At 44.6% G+C, this 23,666-nt stretch overlaps 1 protein-coding gene across 10 annotated transcripts in view; it reads right to left on the bottom strand.

Moving 5' to 3' along the window:
* SBF2 (SET binding factor 2) overlaps positions 1-23,666 on the bottom strand; it is a 651,649-nt gene that overhangs the window by 284,534 nt on the left and 343,449 nt on the right. For 9 of the 10 annotated variants that reach the window (XM_006129315.4, XM_025187865.2, XM_006129312.4 and 6 more), the window contains 3 exons: positions 7,105-7,237; positions 5,003-5,111; positions 2,683-2,796 (listed from right to left, as the gene is read on the bottom strand). In XM_006129315.4, the coding sequence (XP_006129377.1) occupies positions 2,683-2,796; positions 5,003-5,111; positions 7,105-7,237 (356 nt within the window). Of the gene's footprint in view, positions 1-2,682; positions 2,797-5,002; positions 5,112-7,104; positions 7,238-7,714; positions 7,844-23,666 lie in introns of those variants that run through there. The other variant, XM_075927947.1, reaches the window with a different exon arrangement.

The raw sequence follows: 23,666 nt of genomic DNA, 5'->3' as shown, positions 1-23,666 counted from the left end.
TTTTCCTAAGGTCACAGCAGAAATCTGTGGCAATCAAGAACATAATTCATTTATCCTGCATCTCTAACTCAGCATGTCAGTAATAAACACAATAACTTTCTGCTGGAGAGTATGGTCCAGATTTTCAAATGTGACAAGTGATTTTGGGTGTTCAACCTGATACACATTAAAGGGATGGGGTTTTCAGACAATGATGAGCAGCCGTTCTAAGATGTTTTGAGTTAAGAGCCCCATAACCAAAGCAATATTATTAGTCACTTGAAAATCTTGGGCCTTTTGCATACTCTGTTTAAAATTACTGTGATGGGGAGTCAGCACTGCACTGGCAAAACAAGGGTTAAACCTAGACCTGGGAGAGGGCTGAGATTGTGGAGTCCGTGGCTGAGGCAGATAGCAGTCAATTAGGGCCCTGCTAGGATATTTTAAGTAAGGAGCTCCTGGAGTGGAAGAGAGACACTTCTGTTTCAGCTATGGAACAAGAGAGACATGGCTGCCAAGGAAGCTACGGAGGTTTCCTGAGTCAAGAGTAGTGTTGGGGAAAGGCAGGAAAAAACAGGGAGCTCTGGCCAAGCAAACTCCCAGGCTGAGGCATTGCTCTCAAGGACTAAGAGTGCCAGGGCTGCGGGGAGGCAGCTGGAGCAGAAGAAGGCAGCAGGTCCACCACACCCCTTGCCTGTGAGAGTGACCATTTCAGATTGCAGTTTGCTCCTGAGGCAGGAACTAGATGATGACTGGCAGTGGGTCACTGAGGCAAGGTAGACATAGGGTATTTGGGGTTCTCTAGGAGGAGAGGACCCCAGAGTGCAAGGGCACTGCCACAGAGCAGCACTTGGAGGGAAGAACACCATTGGCCAGGAGAAACTTGAGGCCTGAAGTAACTCAGAGGACAGGTAACTGAGGGCGAGACACTCATCGGCAGAGTGTGCTGCGAGGCTGAAGAGCTGATTCCATCAGTAACCAGCAGGAGGTAACAGGGCAGTGGGTCATGACTGGTTACATACTGACAATTAAAGGTATCTCCTCAGTTTAAATGCTGGTGCTAAGCTACTACATCAAAAACAAAATCTAATCTCACAACCACAATCTGTACCCCTACTCAATTTTCTGTCGATTATTTTCTTTTCTTATTAGAGTTAACATTTTTGCCTGAACCACACATCAAAGCATGCACATGAAATGACCATGGATGAGCTCCATTGTGGACAACCCTATAAAAGAGAAGTGGAAGGAAAGATGGAAGGAATGAGGAAAGAAAATAAAATCTCTGTCAGGAAATCAGTCACCATATGAGGTTGGCCCTATTGGTCAGACTGGAAATTTTGACACAGAGATTTCTAGTTTTTGATAATGAAAGCTAAAGGCAATTCCTCTGACAGGAAGCTTCTGGCTTGTGTAATGATAATCAAACATTTAAAAATATTTACTGCAACTGGTCACCTCTTCTTTTGCCAGGCATCATGGCAATTTAAAATTAAAAGGATTCTTGGAATTATCCATTCAATTGAAAGGTACTCAAAGTAAATTGTAATAATAATTACTGAAAATTAAGCTATTTTATTACAAGTTGGACCGCCCTGGTTCAGCACCCTTGCAATCTGACCAGTTCTGAATCAGGGGATTTTCCAGACCACAGGAGGTCCCTTGCCACTGGCCTCCCAGCCTGCCTCCACCCTCCTGACCCGTACCTGGTCAGCTGCCCCCAGGCTTGGATTTGTGCCCCAGCTGCCCCCTGTACCGGCTGGGCTGGGGCTTTCCGGCCATGCTACCCACATCCCCCTGTCATGGGGTTCCTGGCTGAGTCACCAGCCCCTATACTGCGCTCCCAGCCTCACCACAAGACCTCCATGTTCCTGGGCTTTGTGGTCCAGTAACATCAGCGGTCCTGTTGGACCATGGATATTGCCAGACCAGAGAGTGCCTGTTTAGGGAGAGACAACCAGTAGAACAAAATATTTAAACCAAGAGTGATTTCCAAATATACTATTAGGGAGAAAAAGATCATTCTCCCTATCTCAGATGTTAAGAAGTCACATGGTATAAATGAAAGAAATCTTAGGATATTAGTTACAAATCTTAACAAATCTTAGTGGAATTAGTTACAAATTAAGACAGATAACAGGTCTTTTAAAAAGAGTTTTGTTAATATAGCCCTGTGTGCAATTCTAGTCATAGGAAGGTGAAAGGCATTTTTTCTAAAAGGAGCACAGAGAAGGGCACTAAGGTTCATTTAAGGCCCGATCCAGCATCTACTATGTCAAAAACAGAGATCCCTTTGATTTTGCAGCACGGATCAAGTACTCAGGGACAAGTAGTAAAGACTCTTTATGAGAAAAGACTTAATGAAATGAATATACTGGGTTCAAACTTAATCCTGTCATAAGCTTCAATGGCTTCATCATAATTAAGCCCAATTGCACAAAGACAAGTTTCTATGTAAATCTAAATATTTAAGAGGAAAATATTTAAACATTCAATATCATGTCTGGATATATCTACATATAACAAAATTTGTAGTATAAAAAGTATTTACAATATTAACACACAATGCATTTAGGAATTAACTCATCTTGCTTTTAAATCTTCATTGGTCATTTTAAAAATATTTCATATATTCAATATTTTATTTCTTCTGTTTACATCTTTTAAAAGTGCTGAGCAAATGGATCAGGAAATGAGACATACTAGAGAAAGAGCTGTTTGAGTTTGATGTAGCAGTGGCTCTGGGAGCTGAGATAGATTAATACATTCAGGAATTTTAATTGTGCCTCCATCCAGGTCTGCTATGATTACATCCAACTGAAAAAGACAAATAAAAACTTCACATACAGTATGTTCTGTGATGAACACAGTTAAAACACCAACAAGGTTGTATTTCAGATTTTAGACAGGATTTTCCCTAAAATGAGTGAAGGCAATATTACTTCACAACTCATGAAGGAACTTGAGCACCAATAATATTAATGAATCATAGAAAGTGAGCGATTAAGGCCAAACTTTCAAGAGCGACCTCTAGCTCTGGGTACCTCCATTTTTAGATCTCCAACTTGAGATAATTTATGACTGAATTTCAAAAGTGCTGAGCATTAACAACTACAAAAATGGAGAACTGAAAAAAACCCACCTTCTTCAGTGGATTGTGCAATGAAAGCTCATGATACTATCTATATTTTTTGGTTAGTCTCTAAGGGTATGTCTACACTGCATTCCTCCTTTGAGAGAGGAATGCAAATGCAGCTGAGCAAAATTTCAAATGAAGTATGGATTTGAATTTCCTGTGCTTTATTTGAATAATTGCATCCGGAGCTATTTCGAAATACCTTATTTCGAGATAAAAAATGCCGTGTAGATGTGGTTATTTTGAAAGAAATACCTTCTTTCGAAATAACCATTAAACCATAAGTTTTTTTTTATCTCGAAATAGGGTATTTTGAAATAGCGGCCAGACGCAATTATGCAAATGAAGCGTGGGAAATTCAGATCAGCACTTTATTTGCAGTTTCACTCGGCTGCATTTGCATTCCTCTGTCAAAAGAGTATAGACATACCCTAAGTTGTTACAGGACTACTTGCTGTTTTTAAAGTTTTTTTTAGTTACAGACTAACATGCCTACCCCTCTGAGACTGCAAAAATCAAAAGATACTCTAGAAAAATTTTGGTCTAATTGAATTGCCCAATGTCACAACAGAATTCTGATGCAGAGTTAGAAATCTATTCCTGTCTCGACTTCACATCCTGCAACTTAATCTCAAAAACATTCTTCTGAATTTTTCTTTCCCTCACTCCATTTCCCTCTGACAGCTTGTAGATGAACTGACAACAGGTTAAATTAGTTGGTGTGCATGTGTAGGGGTTGTTTTTGTTTCTTTTTGCCCATTACTGATTGTCCTGTTTTATCTACTGGTACTTTGCATGGACACGAACAGCTTAAATTAATAATGCTTGAAGCACAAAAAATTCTCAACACAAGGAAAACATTTGACCAAGGCCATCTCTAGGCATACGCAACATATACAGTTGTATAGGGCACTGGAAAATTTGGGATATCAAATTTTCAGTTACCCCTACACAGATGCATATGCTGTATATGTAAGAGGTTGCTCTGAGGTGGTTGGCTGCATTCTCCCTGCCTCCTCACCACTCAGGCCACCTTTGGGGGCAGCCTCAGACTTTGCAGCTCTGCTGTGATCCCCTTGACACAGTTCCCATCTCCTCTCTGCACTCTTGGGTCCCTGTGAGTCCTGGAGCATGTGCAACTTCCTCCTGTCCTGTGCACTTGCCCCAGCTCCAGCACTATCTGAATGCAGAGGCTAGGGAGTGCGGGGGAGTGGGACCATGCTGGGAAGAAGGCAGTACCAACACCCTGATGGCGGCTGAACTGTGGGTGCTTCTTTTCCCCCTCAGCTCAGGCCCCAGGGAGCAGCTGGAGACCTAGTTCCCTAAATCCCATTCCCCCCATCAGTACTCCTGTGGAAGACTCACTTCTCTCTGCCCTGTTTTTCCCCCACTCCCACCAGCACAAGCACTTCTGGAAGAGCCTCTGTTCCCACTGGCCTGTTCTCCACCACCACCACCAGCACCCTGGGGAAACCTGGTTTCCTCTGCCCTATCTCTCCCCACCGGCACCCCTGGTCTAGGGAAGGATGTGGGTTGGGTCCAGTTCAGAGGGATGAATAATGACATTGTAAATAAACATATTAAAGTTTTTAATAATTTTGTTTTAGAAGTGTTGTAAACAGTTTTGAAATTTGCCCCAATTTCAAACAAAATTTTAATTCAAGCCCCGATAGTTCATATGAGGGGCTCTGTGTGGGGCAGACAAGTGGGTGGGTGGGTGGGTAGCAACCCTGCTTCTGAGTGGGTTCTGTCCAGGGACTATGTACCCTCAACACGCTGAGGTCAGTGGGGCACCAGGTTAATATCCCTGCATAGGGTCCCATAAATCCTAAGGACAGCCCTGAATTTCACATAATGAATGTATATATTCTTGTCAGGCATACTTACAAGCTCATGAATGTCAGCACAAAAGATGGAATGTATACCAATAATAAAAGGCGTTGGTGAACTGAGAACTTCTAGCAGCTGTGCAGGGAGAATTGGAATATATGGATAACTATGAAGAGAATTAATAAAAAGTTAATGCTTTTTGTCTTCCCCATTGCACAAGTCTTTCTTCATCTTCCTGACACTTATAACTACTTTAAAATTTGTGAGTTAAAATTCTGGGGCATTCAGTAAGTACATAAATTATTCAGTACGTGTTCAAAGTTATCAGGACATGAAAATGTAAAGTAGTCCATCGAAACCTCAGCTATTAACACAAGAGGCTTGCAATTCCTTTATAAAAATCTATCACAAATAGATAAACTGTTTTTGAATATGCATATAAACGATGAAGAAACAATGAAAAGAATATTCAAAGTAATCTGTCTATATAGGTTTCTTTATGGAGCCCATTAATGTGATAAATGTGCACAAAGAGATTATGATTGCACTAGAGACAGATCTGTTATGGAGTGTACACTAAGTTTTTAAAACATAATATGTTTGAAGTAAAGCATGCAGAATAATATACAATGCTAATTACTGCTTTTGTATAGTGTCACATATTAACAACATTTTGTAGAGCTGTGTGATGCAGTAGATGATGTAGAACTTTATGATATTTACTTAGGACTAAATTGAGAATGTTACTTGTGATCTGAGTCATATTTACACATGGATCAATATTAAAAAACATTTGTAACACCAGTGACACATATCTCTGAGTTTGATTTTCACATGGGAAATTCCACAATGATTTCAACATTAAGGAACGATATTTTACAATTAACTTTCAAATCTGTTATAAAGGTTTTCTAGTGTTGTATATTAATATTTGCCCCAATTTCAGACAAATATTTAATTCAAGTCCCGATAGTTCATATGAGGGGCTCCATCGGTTGAGTGGTGAGCAGTGTGGGCTGTCTGGAATATTTTGAAGAAATACAAGAACTCTGCATACTCAAAATTAGAAGTCTCTTTTGCAGACATTTAGATTAGAATTAATCTTTCGTTTGTGCAACGAAGGCTATATCTACATTACAACTGGAGGTGGACCTGCAGCTCAGGCAGGCACACACACACATTACTTTTGATCTCTCTAATCTAACTATAAAAATAGCAGTGAAAACACTGTGGCACAGACACCAGCATGGGCTAGCAATGTACATTATTTAAGGTTCCAAGGGAGCTTGTACAGCTTGTGCTGATGCGTCTTTGCTGCTGGGCTTAGCTCTGCTAAGTAGATTAAAGCTAGCACAGGTATGCATACTTCAGCTGTGATGACGCTGCTGACTGTTGCCATAGATTAACTTTTCATCTAAAAATCAGGGTTTGGATGTTACTTTTTTGTAGAAACTAATTTGTTGATTGCAGGGCAGCCCACAGTGGGCATTTGTCCACAAGAGGGCCAACAGCCTTGCTGGACTCCTGGGCAAGGTTGGGCATGGGGGCAGCTCCATGCTTTCAGAAGGGGTGGAGCCCTGGGCAGAATGGGAGGGACTAGGACAGCACATGGACCATGTAATGCTGCACTGCATTGCACCACCTGCACTGCCAGGTAGTCCTGAAAGCTTCCTGGAGTGCACTGCATGGGGCTCCAGTGGTGATTTAAAAGGCCCAGGTCTCCAGTCAGTTGCTGCTTCTATAGAATCTTCAGGCCCCAGGGCAACTGTCCACTTTGCACCTCCCCTGTCAACAGGATTATCTGTCTACATTACAAAACTATAGCATAAAGTAGCACAAGTGTCAGCTTCTGCTAGTGGATCATTAGTGTATTGGAAAAAGGGATTTACAATCAGGTAGCATTGTTGGCAAGATGTCTGCACTGTATTTTCATTAAATTACATACAATTTACGTTGAAATGGATTCAATAAGATTTTGACTGATGAAGTATACAAACTGTAAGACCAAATGTCTCTTCCCAAAAGCCTTTTCTCATGTGGGTAATTCTTATTAATGAAAACAGTTCATTAATTTCAATGGTGCAACTCATATGAGTGAAGGTAACTTCCATACAAACTAGTTTTCAACATCAAGTACAAAGTTGTGTAATAAAACTCACCTATATTTGAGAGGAAACATTAAGGACTCCAGTGCTCTACAGGCATCACTGAGCCGCTGAAAACTTGCAGAATGAAAGAGAACCTTATTTTCTGTAAGGACTGCACAGAACAAGCTCAGCACATTTTGGATTCCTTAAAAAAAAAAGTGTTTTACAAATTATTAACCCATAGCCAAAACAGAAAAATGAAAATGAAAAATTAAGAATTACTGGAGTCAGTGGAGGAAAATTTGTGATAAGTATGCAAATGCCTTAGCCTGTGATTTTTCTGCTTCTTAATTTTGTTTTCTATTTTTCAAGTTGGTATAACACCCACTGAATATTTTCCAGTAGTTAAAAAAGTTTCTATTTTACCACATTTTCTATCCTATTTCCAAGAATTTTCTCTTCTGAAAACAATCCTAACAGTGCCTAACAATGGCCTCAGTGCTTAACAGTACAGGTTGAACCTCTCTAGTCCAGCAACATCCGTGGTCTGGCATGATTTTAAAGTTATCCTGACAGCCACTTATCATGGTTGTAGCCAAGTTTTCTGCAGTTCTACAAAATTTGTTTACAGCTACCAGTCCTGGCTCTCAGTGTTCTATGCTGTTATTTAGCTCTAATTTACCTCTAAATGTCTTCTAAGAGCCCATTAAGCAGTGGAAGTGTTGATCATGCTGCTAGACAATATTGACCTCCAGCAGTTTGGCAAATTCTCTGGTTTGCTACTGGTCAGGTCCTGAAGGTGCCCGACTACAGAGGTTCAACCTGTATACAAAAGTAAACATGTATGTAGAGCCCATTATTAGTGGTTGAAACAGACTCAACTTTTGAATCTGTATGTGGGGTCTCAGTGACTACAGCTTTTTGCTGATTGTAGACAAAGAATTCATGAAGTTTGTCTGGTAAACATACTTTTATCTGTAAAAGAGTTTTCTGTGAGTCATTAGGTTAAACAAAGCGCAGTAAGGGCTGTTCATGTGATTGGACATTGGTAAAGAGGCACTGACAGTTTAACAATTTCTGCAAGATTGAGGACAATGCACATGAATCCGACTTAACTAGTTTTGGCAAAATACTGCTGACCAGTAATGCACTTTTTTGTGGAAGACCAAAAATGCATTTCCTTTATAGCAAAAAGGGTCCTTCCCTTTTAAATAGATGGACCTTTCAGATATGCTAGAAAAAAATTAAATTTCCTGAGAAATGCTGGAATTCATACAATTTCCTGAAGACATAAATGTCTTGTCATTACTGATGCAAGGTTTCTGGTTATCTTTCTAATAAAATTTACTGGCAATTTTCTGTAATTTTCTGTAACAGTATTTTTGCCTAACAATTTTTTATTTAATGCTTCTTTAAATCAATTTATATTTACTGCATCACCAGTAAAATCTGTTTCTTAAAAAAAAAAAAAAAATTTGTAGCCTGTTACATTGGCCACTGTTGTGTTTCTTGAGATGTATTTAGACACCACCCTTCTGTTGGAATAAGATATGGAATTTATACTACACACATTGCATAGCTTATTCTGAGTCTAGGTCTAAAGAGCTTATTTTGAAATTTGGTGCTATGTAGACAGTGCCAAATTTCAAAGGCACTATTCCGACAAATCCCTTAACTCTCGTGGAAGGAAGGTTACAGGGACACTGGATTAGCAGGAACGTTTAAAGACGTGGTGTTACTATTTCAGGATACTTTTGGTCTAGACATACCATTGGAGACAAAGAACGTCATTCTGATTTCTCAGAGGGCTGAGTCAAGAGTAACATGATTCGTGTTTACAAACTCCATCGACATAGTACTAATAAGGTACTGACACAGGAAATTTGGAAAAACTCAAGCAACCTGAAGGGTAGTAAGACTTGTTGTAAATATGAATGCAGAACATTTTATTTGAAAACATGGATGATGGCCTCCAATGTTTGTATCTAATGAGTGTACCAGCAAAGTCACTTTTATATTCTGAAGAGTTAGAGTTACTACTCTTCTTCCACCTACCTCCTGGAATTAATCTATTCTCCAACCTACTGACAGTTGATAGAAAATAAGATTAGAAATATGCCTAGGTTGGCTGGAATTTCATATTTTTCTAGTTGAAGAAGTAAGTTATGAATCTGCAAATCTTATTTATATGGTATATTAACTCTCCAAACGTGTTTTAGTTAGGTCTTCAAAATATTTTAATAATAATACCGCTGTAAAATAATATGAATCTATTCCTTAATGGTGCAGCACCTTTAATAAACCAGGAAATTATTAGCTCAAAAAAGTTCTGAATAAGCTACTTGAACCCATATTTCCTTTCAGGTAGTTTCACTTACATACATACAAGTTTGGACAACATTCTTTAGAAAAAGGAAAGACTAATATTCACACACTTCATAATTATAGGTATTCCATGTAAGAAATAAAGGATTGCAGTTTCTCAATATAAATCATATATATCTTTCCAGCTATTTACTAACAGGATTATTTTGGAAGATTTCCAGTCTGAGGCTAGTTTTATTGTCATTTGCAGGAAATTGCTTGAGTGATTAAAAGAACCAATGTTCAGTCCATCTTCACAACCAGGTAAGCATTTGTATGGATTACTTGTTCATAGCTAACACATGGGCTGTGTCTACACTGGGCCACTTATTCCGGAAAATCAGCCGCTTTTCCGGAATAAGCTGCGAGCTGTCTACACTGTCCCTTGAATTTCCGGAAAAGCAACGACACTTTACTGTACAAAATCAGCCGCTATTCCGGAAAAACTATTCTGCTCCCGCTCGGGCATAAGTCCTTATTCCAGAACACTGTTCTGGAAAAGGGCCAGTGTAGACAGCCCAGTAGTCTTTTCCAGAAAAAAGCCCCGATCGCGAAAATGGCGATCGGGGCTCTTTTCCAGAAAAGCGCGTCTACATTGGCCACAGACGCTTTTCCGGAAAAAGGGCTTTTCCAGAAAAGCAGCCTGCCAATGTAGACGCTCCTTTTCCGGAAAAACTGAAAACGGAATAGTATTCCATTTTAAGCATTTCTGGAAATTCATGCCAGTGTAGACACAGCCATGGGGTATGTTTACACATCAAAGTTAATTTGAAATAACAGCCGTTATTTCGAATTAATGTTCCTAGCGTTTACACAGGGAAACTGCAATTTCAAAATAAATTCAAAATAGCGGAGTACTTATTTTGAATTTGGTAAATCTCATTCTATGAGGAATAACGCCAAATTTGAAATGGCTAAATTGAAATAAGCGCTGTGTAGACACTTATTTCAAAATAGGGGGCCTCCAGCCCTTCCCAGGGTGCCATGGTGGCCACTCTTGGCCAAACCAGGAAAACTCCTCTGCTCCCCCCCAATCCCGGAGCCCTTAAAGGGGTAGACTCAGTTTGGCCACAGGGCCTATGCCAGCTCTAGGCCTGCCAGCCCAGAGCCTGCAGGCACTGCCTCTGACCAAGTTGCTAGCATGAGCCAGCCAGCCAGTGCCAGCCAGCCCTCCACCACTTCCCAGGAGCCTGCCAGGGGTCATAAAAGACAGATGCCTTCCTGGTCCAGTGCGGAGATCATGATCCCCGCACTAGATGGAGGAACGTGGCCGTCTACAGATGGATGGCTGACAGCCTGGTCACTAAAGGCCACATGTTCCACCAGGAGCAGGTGTGCATGAAAATTAAGGAGCTGAGGTAGGCCTATGCCAGGGCCACTGGGGGCAGCTCCCAACCAAGGGCAGACCCAGATCCCTTCCTCTACTTCGAGGCCCTGGACCACATCTTGGGGGGTCGGACGGTCCATGCCTCCCAGGTGGTCATTGTCCCTGCAGCAGAGGGCCCTGACCAGGGCACAGAGCAGTAGGAGGAGGAGGAGGACGATGCCGAGGAGTCGCAGGAGCCTGGAGGGAGCGTGGCACTCACCCTGGACACCCGAGGCATATCAGCAGCAATATCACCACTGTCTTCCGAGGCCGGGGAGGCCTCGACATGTGAGTGCCATCACTGTCCCCTTATGCGGGGCGGGGGGGGGGGGGGGGAGGCAGAGAGGGAGCCCAGGGACCACATGTGTGGGCCTTGCTGAGCACAGATCACGCAACAACTTGTGCATGTGCTGTGCCAGCTGGGGCATGTAGCCCCAGCTGGCTGCCACACAGGAGCCCTGGCCTGTTACCCACACACCTGTATGTATGAAGGCACATGACATGCTCTGTACCCCGGGGAGGCACATTGCACAATACCCTCCATCCACAAGCCTCCTTTACAGAGACAGGGCACATCCCCCCCCTCCCCACACACACACACACAGGGGCATGGGTACAGTCCTGGGCCAGCTCATACTCCTGGGGATAGCAGGACATGATGGTGCGGAGACCTGCTCTCCTCACCTTGCAGAGGGGGGCTGGGCTTCACCCACTGTGTCTCCAGGGATAACTCACCACCTCTCTAGCTTCTCCACAGCTGCACCAGCTGCGAGTGAAGGGCGCATCACCCCACCCAGGCCATCCTCCTGCATCCAGGCCAGCAGGCTCACCCAGAACCAGGAGAGATACCAGCGGCAGTACCTGGGATTGCTGCAAAGGCAGGTCCACAGACAGGAGCACTGGATGCAGGAAGACCTCCAGCTGTGGTGGGAGAGCTTGTAGGAGCTGTGTGACCAGGGCTGTGCCATCCGCGACCACCTGCAGACCATGGTGCAGAGATTGCTGCCTGCTGCCGCTCCAGCCCCTGCGGCCACCCCAGCTTTGGCTCCTCCTCCCACTCCTACTCCCGCTCCCGCTTCTTCCTTCTTCCCCCTTCCCCTCATACCCATTCTTCCCCCCCTCCTCCCAGGGCCACCGGGGCCCCCGCACCCGCAGTGCTGGGAGACAGGTGGGCTGGCAAGACCCCCAACCCTGAGCTTCTCCTCCCCCTTCATCCCCTTGCCTCCTCCTTCCAGCTCCCAGGTTTCCCCCTCCCCTCTCCCAACTTCATCCCCCCCCCCCCACCCCAGTTATGGTCAATAAAGAGAGGTGTTTTTTTGGCAACACGTGTTTTTATTTGACATTAGGGAGGGGAAAGTGGAAGGATGTGAGGGTGGAATAAGGCACAAGGCCCCAGTGGGGCACACCAGGGAGACTTCACTCCTCCTCCATCGGAGGCCCTGTGGGAGAGCTTCCAGGATACCGGTAGCCCCCTGATGGGCCTCCCACCTGTGGGGCTCCGCGTACAGGTCAGCCAAGTGGTCGGCCTATGCCATCCATCCTGGCAGGAAAGCCTCCCCCTTCCACTCACACAAATTGTGCAGCACACAGCATGCTGCCACCACGTGCGGAATATTCTTCTTGGAGAGGTTGAGGCGGGTGAGGAGGCCTCTAAATTGGACCTTAAGCCGGCCAAATGCCCCCTCCACAACAATCGGTCCCTGCTGAGCCTGGCATTAAAGGCCTGCTGGGAGGGGTTGAGGTGTCTTGTGTAGGACATCATGAGCCAGGGTTGTAGTAGGTAGGCAGCATCCCCCACCAGGCAGACAGGCATGTCCATGTCCCCGACCCTGATGTGGCAGTCGGGGAAGAAGGTCCCAGAGTGCAGCCTCTGGCACACGGAGGAATCACGGTAAACTAGTGCGTCATGTGCTTTGCCGGACCAGCCCACATTAACGTCCACGAACTGGCCCCGGTGGTCATACAGAGCTTGCAGGATGACCAAGTAGTATCCCTTCCGGCTGATGTACAGGGAGGCCTGGTGTTCCGGGGCATGGACGGGGATGTGTATCCTGTCGATTGCCCCCCTGCAGTTGGGGAAGCCCAGGGCGCCAAGCCCCTCGATGAGCGCATCCACATCAGTGAGGTAGATGACTATGCAGAGCAGCACTCTATTGATGGCCTTGACCACCTGTAGAGGGACACGCAAAACCACCGAGAGTAACTGGGGTGCCAGGGTGGCTGAGTGCGCTCCTTCCCTGCCACTGCCCCATGCCCCCTCCCCAGGAGCAACCCCCCCGTAATCCTGGGTACCACAGGCAGTCTGTAGTGCGGCTGGGACAGAACAAACCCTCCTGTGGAAGGGACTTGCACCCCCACTCCCTCTTTTCCCTAGGGCAGCCCATCCCCTCCTCGCACCACCCGCCCCCGCCACAGTGGCCGGAGACTGCCATACCTGCATGTGCTCTGCTCTGACGGTAGATTTCCCCACAGATCAGTAGCTATCCGGCTTGGAGAGCTTCCAGAGGGCAATGGCCACATGCTTGTGGAGGGGAATGGCGGGCCTCATGTGCATGTCCCGTCTCCGCAGAGCAGGGGTGAGCCTCACAGAGTTCGAGGAAAGTGTCCTTCTTCATCCTGAAGTTCTGAGTCCACTGTTGGTCTCCCCAGTGCTCCACGATGATGTGGTCCCACCAGTCGGTGCTGGTGTCCAGACGCCAGATGCGGCCACTGCTCCTCCATAGCCCCCAGGGGGATCCGGAAGATGACCTGGAGGTTGGGCTGCCACAGAAGCTGCCAGACAGTCTCCAGCACCTGCTGCCAGGCTTGCAGCAAGACATCCAAAATGAGCACCAGAGTGCCCAGAGGCAGTCTGGGTGCCAAGTGCTGTGGTGTCCCGAGCAACCAAAGCAATTAGAGAAAAAAATGCTTTGCTGTCCCTCAGTGAGGTAGGCAAGTAAGCAGGAAAACCTGAGAAGCAGCTGTCCAGGGGGGTCCCTTTAAGAACAAGCTTCAGATAGCCTCAGACAGCAGCCACACAAAGCAACTACTGACCGGATGCCCTGCTGGAAATGGTTTCAGCTGGCCTTAAATGCGATTCAGCGTCCAATCAGTGTGGATGCACTATTTTGAAATGCATTTTATGTGTAGACGCGTAATTTCAAAATAACATTTCAAATTAACTATTTTGAAATGAGATATTTTGAAATAACGCTGTAGTGTAGACATACTCTTAGGGACATTTATTTCCTCTGAAACATATTCATTTGTTTGTTAAATTATTTCTAAGTCTGGCAGGTCATTTTTATTACAAATTTACTTCATCTTTTCCCCTTCCAACCTTGAATCCTGCTAATCACAACTAGTATGTCTCCCACAACTTTATGAAAAAGATCAAGGTTCCAATTTAAAATGTATATTTTTACATATACACCCCTAACCTCCCACATGCATTTAATATATATACACAAACTACATAAAAGTTTTTTAACTTAATTTGTGCCATATACCATATTTGTAGATGTCTGAATATAAAAGTAGGTGCACAACCAAGCAGTGTATCTGCAGGCAGAACTCCAGATTTTTTGTTATTGGAATGCACTATTCTAAGTAAGCTGATAGAGGCTGTGTCTAGGCTGCATCCCTCTACCAACACAAGGACGCAAATCAAGCACTTCGGAAGTGCAAATGAGCCCAGGAATTAAATATCCTGGGATTAATTTACATACTCACGTTCCGACGCTATGCCGATCACGCTCAGTGTCGAAAGTGAAAGTAAAGTATAGCCGCGGTTCTGCCGCATTTCTGCCGACAGCGGGGGCTTTTTTGGCAGATCCGAGGAGTACAGGATCTGCCGAAAAAGCCCCTACTGTCGGCAGAAATGCGGTAGAACCGCGGCTACACTTTACTTTCACCTTCGACAGTGAGCCTGATCGGCACATCGTCGGAACGTGAGTATGCAAATTAAGCCAGGGATATTTAAATCCCGGGCTCATTTGCACTTTCGAAGTGCTTGATTTGCATCCCTCTGTCAGCAGAGGGATGCAGTCTAGACATAGCCTGAGACAGAAGCAGCTTGAGCATCCAATTTTAGTAACTGCTTACAAAGCAGTCATAAAAATGCTAGAACTCAAGTGTGAGGGAAACAACATAGTAGTGGGAACAAAGTAATTGTACAATATAATATTACACGGTGCCAGGACAAACACTAAGCTAGTATATTATTTTACAGTTGATAATCATAGCTTGCCAACAGCATAGAGCATTCAACCCACTTCTGATAGTTTATGATATCAGCTTAAAAATTACTTTTAATTTTATTCTTTTTGGTATTGGTCCCAGACTGACAAGAGGAAGTTTTGGACTTGGAGTCAGTATATTCTTCATTCCTTAAAGTTTTCAGTTAAACACTCCTAACTGTTAAGAATTCCACTTCATGTACAGTGCATTGGGAGCTAGATGGCCTATAGGGCTATGCTGAAGTTTAGATGAGTGAGCACTTTTCAATTTGTTGAAATTTGATCTTGGATGCAAACAAAAATGTCCCATAAGTTTTTCATTTGCAAAAAATCTCTCTGAAACAAATGGTAGAATAAGTGATTAGGCATTTGAATTCAGCTATGCTGCATCTGGAGGTTAATCAGTTCTGTCTTCATCGCTAAGTATTATCAAGGATGACAAAAATACTTTTAAAAAGGCTATATATAATAGCAGAAGGTGAAAAGATGAACATGTTAAATTCTGCATTTGCAACACTGTAAATTAAAGAATGGTTAAAATCTTTCAAATGCATACAGAAATATACATTTATATCTGATATTGTGGCAAAGCTCTGGCCGTGTCCTGAGGGTCCTGTGTTTCTCGGTGGTTATCGTATGCCTCAGAACTTGCTGTGACCCTCCACACAACCTCTTGTCCTTTACTAGAGGCAGGAGTCACAGCCTACAGAGACATCCTCATCATAAGCAAGGCCAAGGATTGGGGTGAAGTTCCTCCATAGTCTTTGTTTCCCCCATCTGGGGAAGACTCAATAGTGTATGGAGAGAATTGGGGGGAAGAGAGGAGAGAACCTGGGCCTGCCCACTATTCCAGGTTCTGGTCTAGGGCACCTGGCAGTTTTTCAGTCTTGTGGTCTTTCTGTGGACGACTTCACCAAACGCTCCCCCAGTACCTTCTCCCTGCTACCTTAGTAAGTCTCTCCTGCTCTTGCTCCTTCTCTCACTTAATACCTCAGCTCTCCAGTAGCACACCTCTTACTCTTAGCCGTTGGCTTTTCTGCTGCTTTTCCTTAGTGGAAGCCTTTTAAACTAGCCCCAGAAAGCCTTAATGGGCCATTAACCATTCTTTAATTTACAGTGTTGCAAATGCAGAATTTAACATGTTCATCTTTTCATCTTCTGCTATTATATATAGTCTTTTTAAAAGTATTTTTGTCATCCTTGATAATACTTAGAGATGAAGACAGAACTGATTAATCTCCAGATGATTGGCCTTCTACTTCAGGCAAGTTCTTAATTGGTCCCAGGTGCCTGCCTGCCTTGATTACATGGCCAATTCACTCAGGAAACAGAAAACTATTTACACAGTTCCCTGAATATTTGCCCTCCACCAAATTATTGAAGACAGTGGGACAAAGCTCCTATGAAATCTCGGTGGGTTCTGCACTTCCTGATGGATTTTGCTTGTGTCATAGTCTCACGGCAGCCCAAAGATTTTAGGCACCACACCCAGGGCTTTAGTATGCTGTTTGCTGAGCTCCTTTCATTATTGGCCAGCATATGGTAAAACAGAGAATAAACTCCACAGTTCTCTTCCCTGAGTGAAAATGAGGAGGTGGGTGTTGGGGAGGAACCTGGGCCCTGAATTCCAGCCCCAGGCTCTGTGATAGTAGCTGCTTGTGTGAATCCCCGACACCTGCTATAAGATAGGTCCAAGACCCCTGGGCTACTTCCCCACACCTTCCCCAGCATCTTCCTTCTCTCTGGGTTGTTCTCCTAGTGTTCAGTTGTGGTCTCCTTTCCTCCTACTCCCAATGGTGCCCTCTTCTGTTCTCTCAGCTGCATTCACTCTACAAGTACAGGCCAGCTTCTTTTATAGCCAGTCTGAACTGGTTTTCTTAATTACCCCCAGGTGTCCTAATTGGCCTAGGCTGGCCTGACTCTGCAGGCCTGGTCAATAGCCCCAGATGTTCTACTGCCCCTGAATGCCTCTGCTGGTTCTAAACCAGCCCCTCCCTGATACTCTGGGAACAGAGATCTCCTCAGTCTGAGGCTTATAGGTCTCCCCTCCACCGCTTTATAGCTTTCTGCTCTGACTCGGTCACACCAGATGTCATTGGTGTGTTGCTCATACATTTGTGTATTGCACTATGTAATATCTGACAACTGTCTCTTTACACTCATTTATATATTCAACTTTGACCTGGGTTTTTTAATGCTTGATCGATGCCAACTGAATTGTTTAAATTTTTAAAATCATTCAACTATTTTCTTGAGTTTTGAATATCAAATTATCATCGCTACTTCTCTTTTGAAAAAGAAAACCTGACCACATTTTTTGGCCAACCAACAGCACTAATAGATGAATGCAGTTTGAAACTTGTGCATAAACAGAGCTCAGCAATGTGTCTTCCGTGCTTTATTAAAATTGGAAAAAATTACATTAAAAAAGGCCTTAAATTGTACATTGTACCCTCTATGATATACTGGAAGGAGGACATGAGACACTGGATATGGCTTAATTAGGCTACAACTTTATTATTAACTCACTGGGAGTACTGGATATATAAAAGAGGTTTCTCATCTTGTGCAGTAACTGCGGTTCTTTGAGATGGTTATTCCTGTGGGTGCTTCTCCTTAGGTATTTGGGTGCCACTGTGTCTCTAGTCAGAGTATTATGATTAGCAGTGCCCTTGGAAGGCTGCACACGTGGGGCAGCTAGCACATACTAAAACTGCTACTCTGCATGCCCAGCTAACTGTCCCCTCTGTTCCTTCTCTGCCCCAGAAATGGAGGATTCCAAAGCAGATAGGAGGAAGGGTGGGAGGTAGAGCACCCACAGGCTACCTCCAGACTGCATCTCTCTGTCAGCAGAGGGATGCAAATCAAGCACTTCAAAAGTGCAAATGAGCCCAGGATTTAAATATCCCGGGCTTAATTTGCATACTCACATTTGGTCACTGTGCCAATCACGTGCCCTTTTGAAAGTGAAAGTAAAGTCTAGCCACGGCTCTGCCGATAGCAGGAAGCTTTTTCGGCAGATCCTGTACTCCTCAAAAAATGAGGAGACTTTACTTTCACTTTCAAAAGGGCAAGTGATTGGCACAGCCCCCAAACGTGAGTATGCAAATTAAGCCCGGGATATTTAAATCCTGGGCTCATTTGCACTTTTGAAAGTGCCTAATCTACATCCCTCTGTTGGCAGAAGGGTGTAGTTTAGACACACCCACAGAGACAACCATCTTGAAGAACCTCAGTTACTGCACAAGGTGAGTAATTTTCTCTTCTTGTTCAAGTAGCGTCCCTGTGGGTGCTCTAGCTTAGCTGACTACAAAGCAGTACTTGTGCTCGGAGGAGGGGACTTACATTTGTCAGTCTGTATCCTAGAAAGTATGGTGTGTCCAAAGTGTGTGCCAGACGCAAGTAATTCTTGGAGGTGTAATGCTTATAAAGGTGTGTGCAGAAGTCCAGGTTGCAGCTCTGCAAATATGAGATAGAGGCACATTCTTCAGGTAGACCATAGAGGCAGCCATTTCCCTCACAGAGTAAATGTGTACTACTGATGATGGTTCTTGATTAAAAGTGCAATAAAAGCTGATTGCATTCAGAAATCAATTTGAATAATCTTTGCTTAGAAAAAGTTGTGCTTTGGGATCTTTCTGTAGTTGAAACAAAGTCTTGAGGATTTGTGGAATGGCTTAGTTCTTTCTAAATAAAAGGCAATTGCCCTGGGGATGTCCAAGGTGTGCAGAATTGTTTTTCTGTTGTCTGCATGAGGTATTATGAAGAAGACAGGTAAATAGGAGGCTGGACTTGATGACCTCCTGAGGTCTCTTCCAGCCCTAGCATTCTATGAGTCTATATTGACTCATTCCAATGGAAGGAGGTAGTTACTTTCAGGAGAAACTTGGGATGTGGATGGAGAATGACTTTGTCCTAATACAACATCATGTGTGGAGGGGTGTCTGCCAGAAGGGCTCTGAGCTCACCCACCCTTCTTGCCAAAGTAATGGCCACTTAGGAAGGCCACTTTCATGAATAAGTATAATAGTATGCAGGTAGCCAGGAGTTGAAATGATCTGCCTGTTAGTGCCCTTAGTACTAAGTTGAGGTTTTATTAGCAGATGTGTATTCTGGATTCCCTTCATAAATCACTTGATGCTAGTATGACCAAAACCAGATTGGTCCTGTAAAGGGAGATGAAATGCTGTTATTACAGCCAAATGCACTGTTTAGGGAATAAAAAAAAGGGCAATACCCATGTTTTTGAGAGCTAAAAGACACTTGAGTATAGGGGAAAGTGGGACTGATGTGGGCAGAATATGCTGATTGTCACAGTGTCTAGAATATCTGTGCTATTTGTGTAAATATGTTTTTCTGGTAGATGGTCTACAGCAATTCAAGAGGATCTCCTGGACAGGAGCAGAGCAAGATGTTTCAACTGATGGCAGCCAGAAAGGAGCCACTCCCAGAGTTGCAGAGTCTGTATGTCCGAGTGACATGGTTGATCTTTGTTCTGAATGAAAAGACGAGGGACAGGTGGAAAGCACCATGGGATCGATGTTGTCATTTGAAGGAGGTAAGGCTACCAGGTCTATCTGGGCCAACTGGGTGCTACTAGAACTACTGTGGTTCTGTCCTGTTCTATCTTGAGGTGCACATGATGGAGAAATGGCGGAAAAACACATGAAGGGTGCATTCCACTTTGTTGTGAAGGTATTCCCTAAGGATTGAGAGTTGATGCCCACTTGTGAGCAGTACTGTGGGCATTTCGTATTGGTGCTGATTGCAAATAGGTTTATTGTCGGGTATCCCCAGCATCTGAATACCAGGGAAAGCATTTTGGGATTGAGTTCACACTTGTGATTTAAGGCAAAATGCCTGTTGAGTTTGTTCACTATAATATTGTCTTTGCCCAGCAAGCAGGTGGCTCTTGGAAGGATGCTGAGCAGAATGCACCACTTTCAAAGCTGAACCACTTCTGAGAACAATGGGTAAGATCGGGCCCCACCCTGATAGTGTGTATAGTATATTGTTGTTCGATTGTCCGTAAAAAATTGTACCATTCGGTTCAGAATTAAAGGAAGAAATCTCCTGAGTTCCAGGAGATTTATATAAAGCCTGGATTCCTCTGGAGACCAATGTGCTTGGACAGAATGGTGTTTGATATAGATGCCCCAGCATAGGAGAAAAGCATTTGTAATGATTATTACTGATGATGGTTCAGGATGAAAGGGAACACTGTTGCAAATGTTGGTTTGATTTGTCCACCAGGATAATGACTCCTTTATTCTGGCTAGAACAGATAGCTGCTTGTTGATGTGGTGAAAGTGTGGTCTGTATACTGTTCCTAACCTTTTCTGTAGAAGTCTCATGAATAGTCAAGTATGTTGGACCACGAATGTAGCTGTTGTCATGTGGCTTATAAGTTATAGAAGGAGTTTTGCTGTGACCTACAGGCTGTTCTATGCTGTCCGTACCATGTCTGCGAGCACTAGAAACCTCCGACAAGGAAGCAATGGTATGGCAGGCATACAATCTAAGTAAGAACTGATGAATTCCAACTGTTGCTTTGGGATTAATGTGCACTTTTAGAGATTGAGCTGTAGGCTAATCTGGTCAAAGAGGGCTCTGGTGGTGCTGACCTCTCATTCTGTGGTTGACCCTTTCAGAAGGCAATTGTCCAGGTATGGGAAAATATTTCCTAGTTTGTGGATGTGTGCTGTTACCATAGCCAGGACTTTGGAAAAGATGTGAGGAGCAGCTGAAAGGCCAAATGGAAGGACTCTGTACTGGAAAGGCTGTTGTGAACTGCAGGTATTTTCTATTTGACGGGTATATTGTGATATGAAAATATGCATCCTGTAGGTTGAGGGTCGACAGCCAGTCTCTCTTCTCCAAGGAAGGGATTATTGTGGCTATAGTCACCATCTTGAAATGTGGTGTGCAAATGAACCAGTTGAGGTTGTGTACATCAAGAATGGGTCTCTAACCACCCATTTTTTTATTGTAAAAAATAGTGGGAGTAGAACCCCTTTCTCCTGTGCTGTTGAGATACGTGTTCTATTGCTCCAAGCTGCAATAGGTGGCTCGGTTCTTGCATGTGAGCAACCATGTGAGATGGGTCCCTTAAAAGGGATGGATAGGGGTGGATAGGTGGGAGGGTAGATGAAGAGGAGGCAATAACCAGTTCTCACAGTTTCAAGCATCAACCTGTCCATAATGATTGTGCTCCAGGCAGGAGAGAAGGATGCAAGGCAGCTCCCAAATAGTGTAAAGATGTACAGATATTACTTTGGAGAATTTGGGGCTCTCTGGCCTTCAACCATCCCTTGAGAGTTGCAAAGTAGAAGACTGGTCTACAGGTTGCCTGCGTCTAGTTTGGTGTTGATTATGCCTAATGTTATAATGTCTTTGGGGCTGTGTGCAAGGAGGAGTCTTATACCCCTGATTAAAGAATCTCCCCATCTTCTCTTGGTTCCAGGTATGTGTATCCCGAGAATTTTGAGGGTACACTGGGAGTCCTTCAAAGTGTGAAGGGAGGCATTGGCCTCAGTGAAGAGCGTAGAACCTTCAAATGGCAGGTCTTCTACCATAGTCTGGACTTTCCTTGGATACCTTGTGCTTGCCGCACAACTACCATGGGAAAGATGGAACATGCCACAGTATCCTCTAAGTCAGTGGTCTCCAACCTTTTAAAGCATGAGATCACTTTTTGAATTTAAGTGCAATCAAAGATTTACCTCACACCCAAATACCCTTGCCCCGCCTCCTTTGTGCCCCTTCTCCGAGGCCCCACTCCTGCTCACTCCATCCTCCCTCCCTCCCCCACTTTTACCAGGCTGGGGCTGTAGGTTGGGGTGTAGACTCTGGTCTTGGATTAAGGGATCTGGAGTGTGAGAGGGGCTCTGAGCTGAGCTTGGGGCAGGCAGTTGGGGTGTTGGAGGGTATTCTAGGTGCAGGCTCTGAGAAGGTGTTGGGATGCAGGGGTGCTCAGAGCTAAGGCACGGGCTTGGGGTACTGGAAGGGGTTCATGACTGGGGCAGGGTTTCGGAATGTGGGCTCCGGCTGGGCCCTGCTGACCTCAGGTGGCTCCTAGGTGGTGGTACAATGGGGCTAAGGTAGGCTCACCCCTGCCCTGGCCCTGCATCACTCCCAAAAGCAGCCAGCAAACTCCCTCCATCCCAAGCCCTATTGTGTCCCTTCTCTGCTCTGTGGAGATGGGATACATAGTGGGGGGCACCCTGACATCAGCACCCTCCTCTCCCTCCCCCGCCCAGCAAGCAGAATGCTCTTGAGAGGACAGCTCCAAGCAGAAGGCAGGAGCTGCACAGCAGTGCAGGGAGAGGCAGCTAAAGTGCTGGCACTAGATAGCCTCCTGGCCAAACCTGTCAGGATCACCTGTCAGAGGCTCCAAGATCTACCAGTAGATCCCGATCTACTGGTTGGTGACCACTGCATTAAGTCTATGAAGCAGGTGCAGTGCAAGAAGTAAGTGTACCTTCACTAACATTTGCCTGGTTGTACTGTTCTTGTTTTTTGTCCCACAAGTACACAATAAATGATGGCATCTGTTTGAACAGATGTTCTGTGTACACTTGGCTAATAAAGCAGTATAATTTGTGATCCTGGGCTGGAGGGTGGATGATGAAAATGCTTTTCTCCCAAACAAATCTAAGTGTTTCCAATCCCTATCATTGTGAAAAGCTCAGAATTAAAGAAAGAAGGTGTTGGCATGCATTGTGCACTGCTCTGAATTCCAGAAGATTTGTATGAAGCCTGGATTCCTCTGGAGACCAAAGTTCAACTTGTCCCTTTGGTTTACTGCCTCCACAACTAAAGAATTTGGAGTGCTCCCTGAGGCGCCACATAATGTGCCACATAATACTTTTTATCAGACCTTTTAAAGACTGGAGGGATTGTGGCTGCAATCTGCCATGTAGTCTTAGCAGGGTCCATAAAAGCTGAGTTTATCATTAGTGCCATCTTAGCAGTAGGGGAAGCATGTGGGATATCTGTGAGCCTCTGTTAAGTTCACCAGAGAAATCTCTAAGAAATCTGCCACCCTTTGGTAAAATTCTTGAGAGAACCCGAAATCGTCTCCTGTAGTGGATGCTGGGGACATAAGGGTGTCATCAGGTGAAGAGGAGGATGTGTGTTGGTGAGTCAGCTATCAGTTCTTCTTCCATCACCTCAGGCTCCTCTTCCACTACAGACTGATTGAGTGATTGTGCTTAAGTAGTCTCTGGACTGTATGTGGAGCATCCTGAGTCTTTTGGGACCTATACATGGCCCCTGGGTCCCAGTATAGACAATTGGCTGAGATTGGCACCAGTGGAGGTAGCCACTGTGGAGGCTGCCATTGAAGAGGCTGTTCTGTTGGTCCTTGCAAAGAACGGCGAGGAATGGGGAGGCCCAAAGAATATTCTTCCTCCTCCTCACTACAGAGCAGGGGTGCTGATCTCGCTGGCATGGCTGATAAGCTTAAGCGAGATATGGTTGGAGTGCCATCGGAGACAAACAGCAGTGTTCCAGGCACTGAGGTAATCAAGAGGTCTGCATTTGTGGTAAAAGACTGCAGTACCAACAGAGTGGTACTGGTGAAGGCGCTGATATGGTCTGCTGCACCAGCGATGCCAAGTGCTGAGTCTGCTTTGACAGACTGGCAGAGGGCAGCATGGAGGCTCTCAGTGCAGAGGCGGAACGTG

This window comes from Pelodiscus sinensis, chromosome 4 (genome assembly GCF_049634645.1).
Source record: "Pelodiscus sinensis isolate JC-2024 chromosome 4, ASM4963464v1, whole genome shotgun sequence".
Classification (NCBI taxonomy): Eukaryota; Metazoa; Chordata; order Testudines; family Trionychidae; genus Pelodiscus; species Pelodiscus sinensis.
This window is presented reverse-complemented; position numbering and strand designations above follow the sequence as displayed.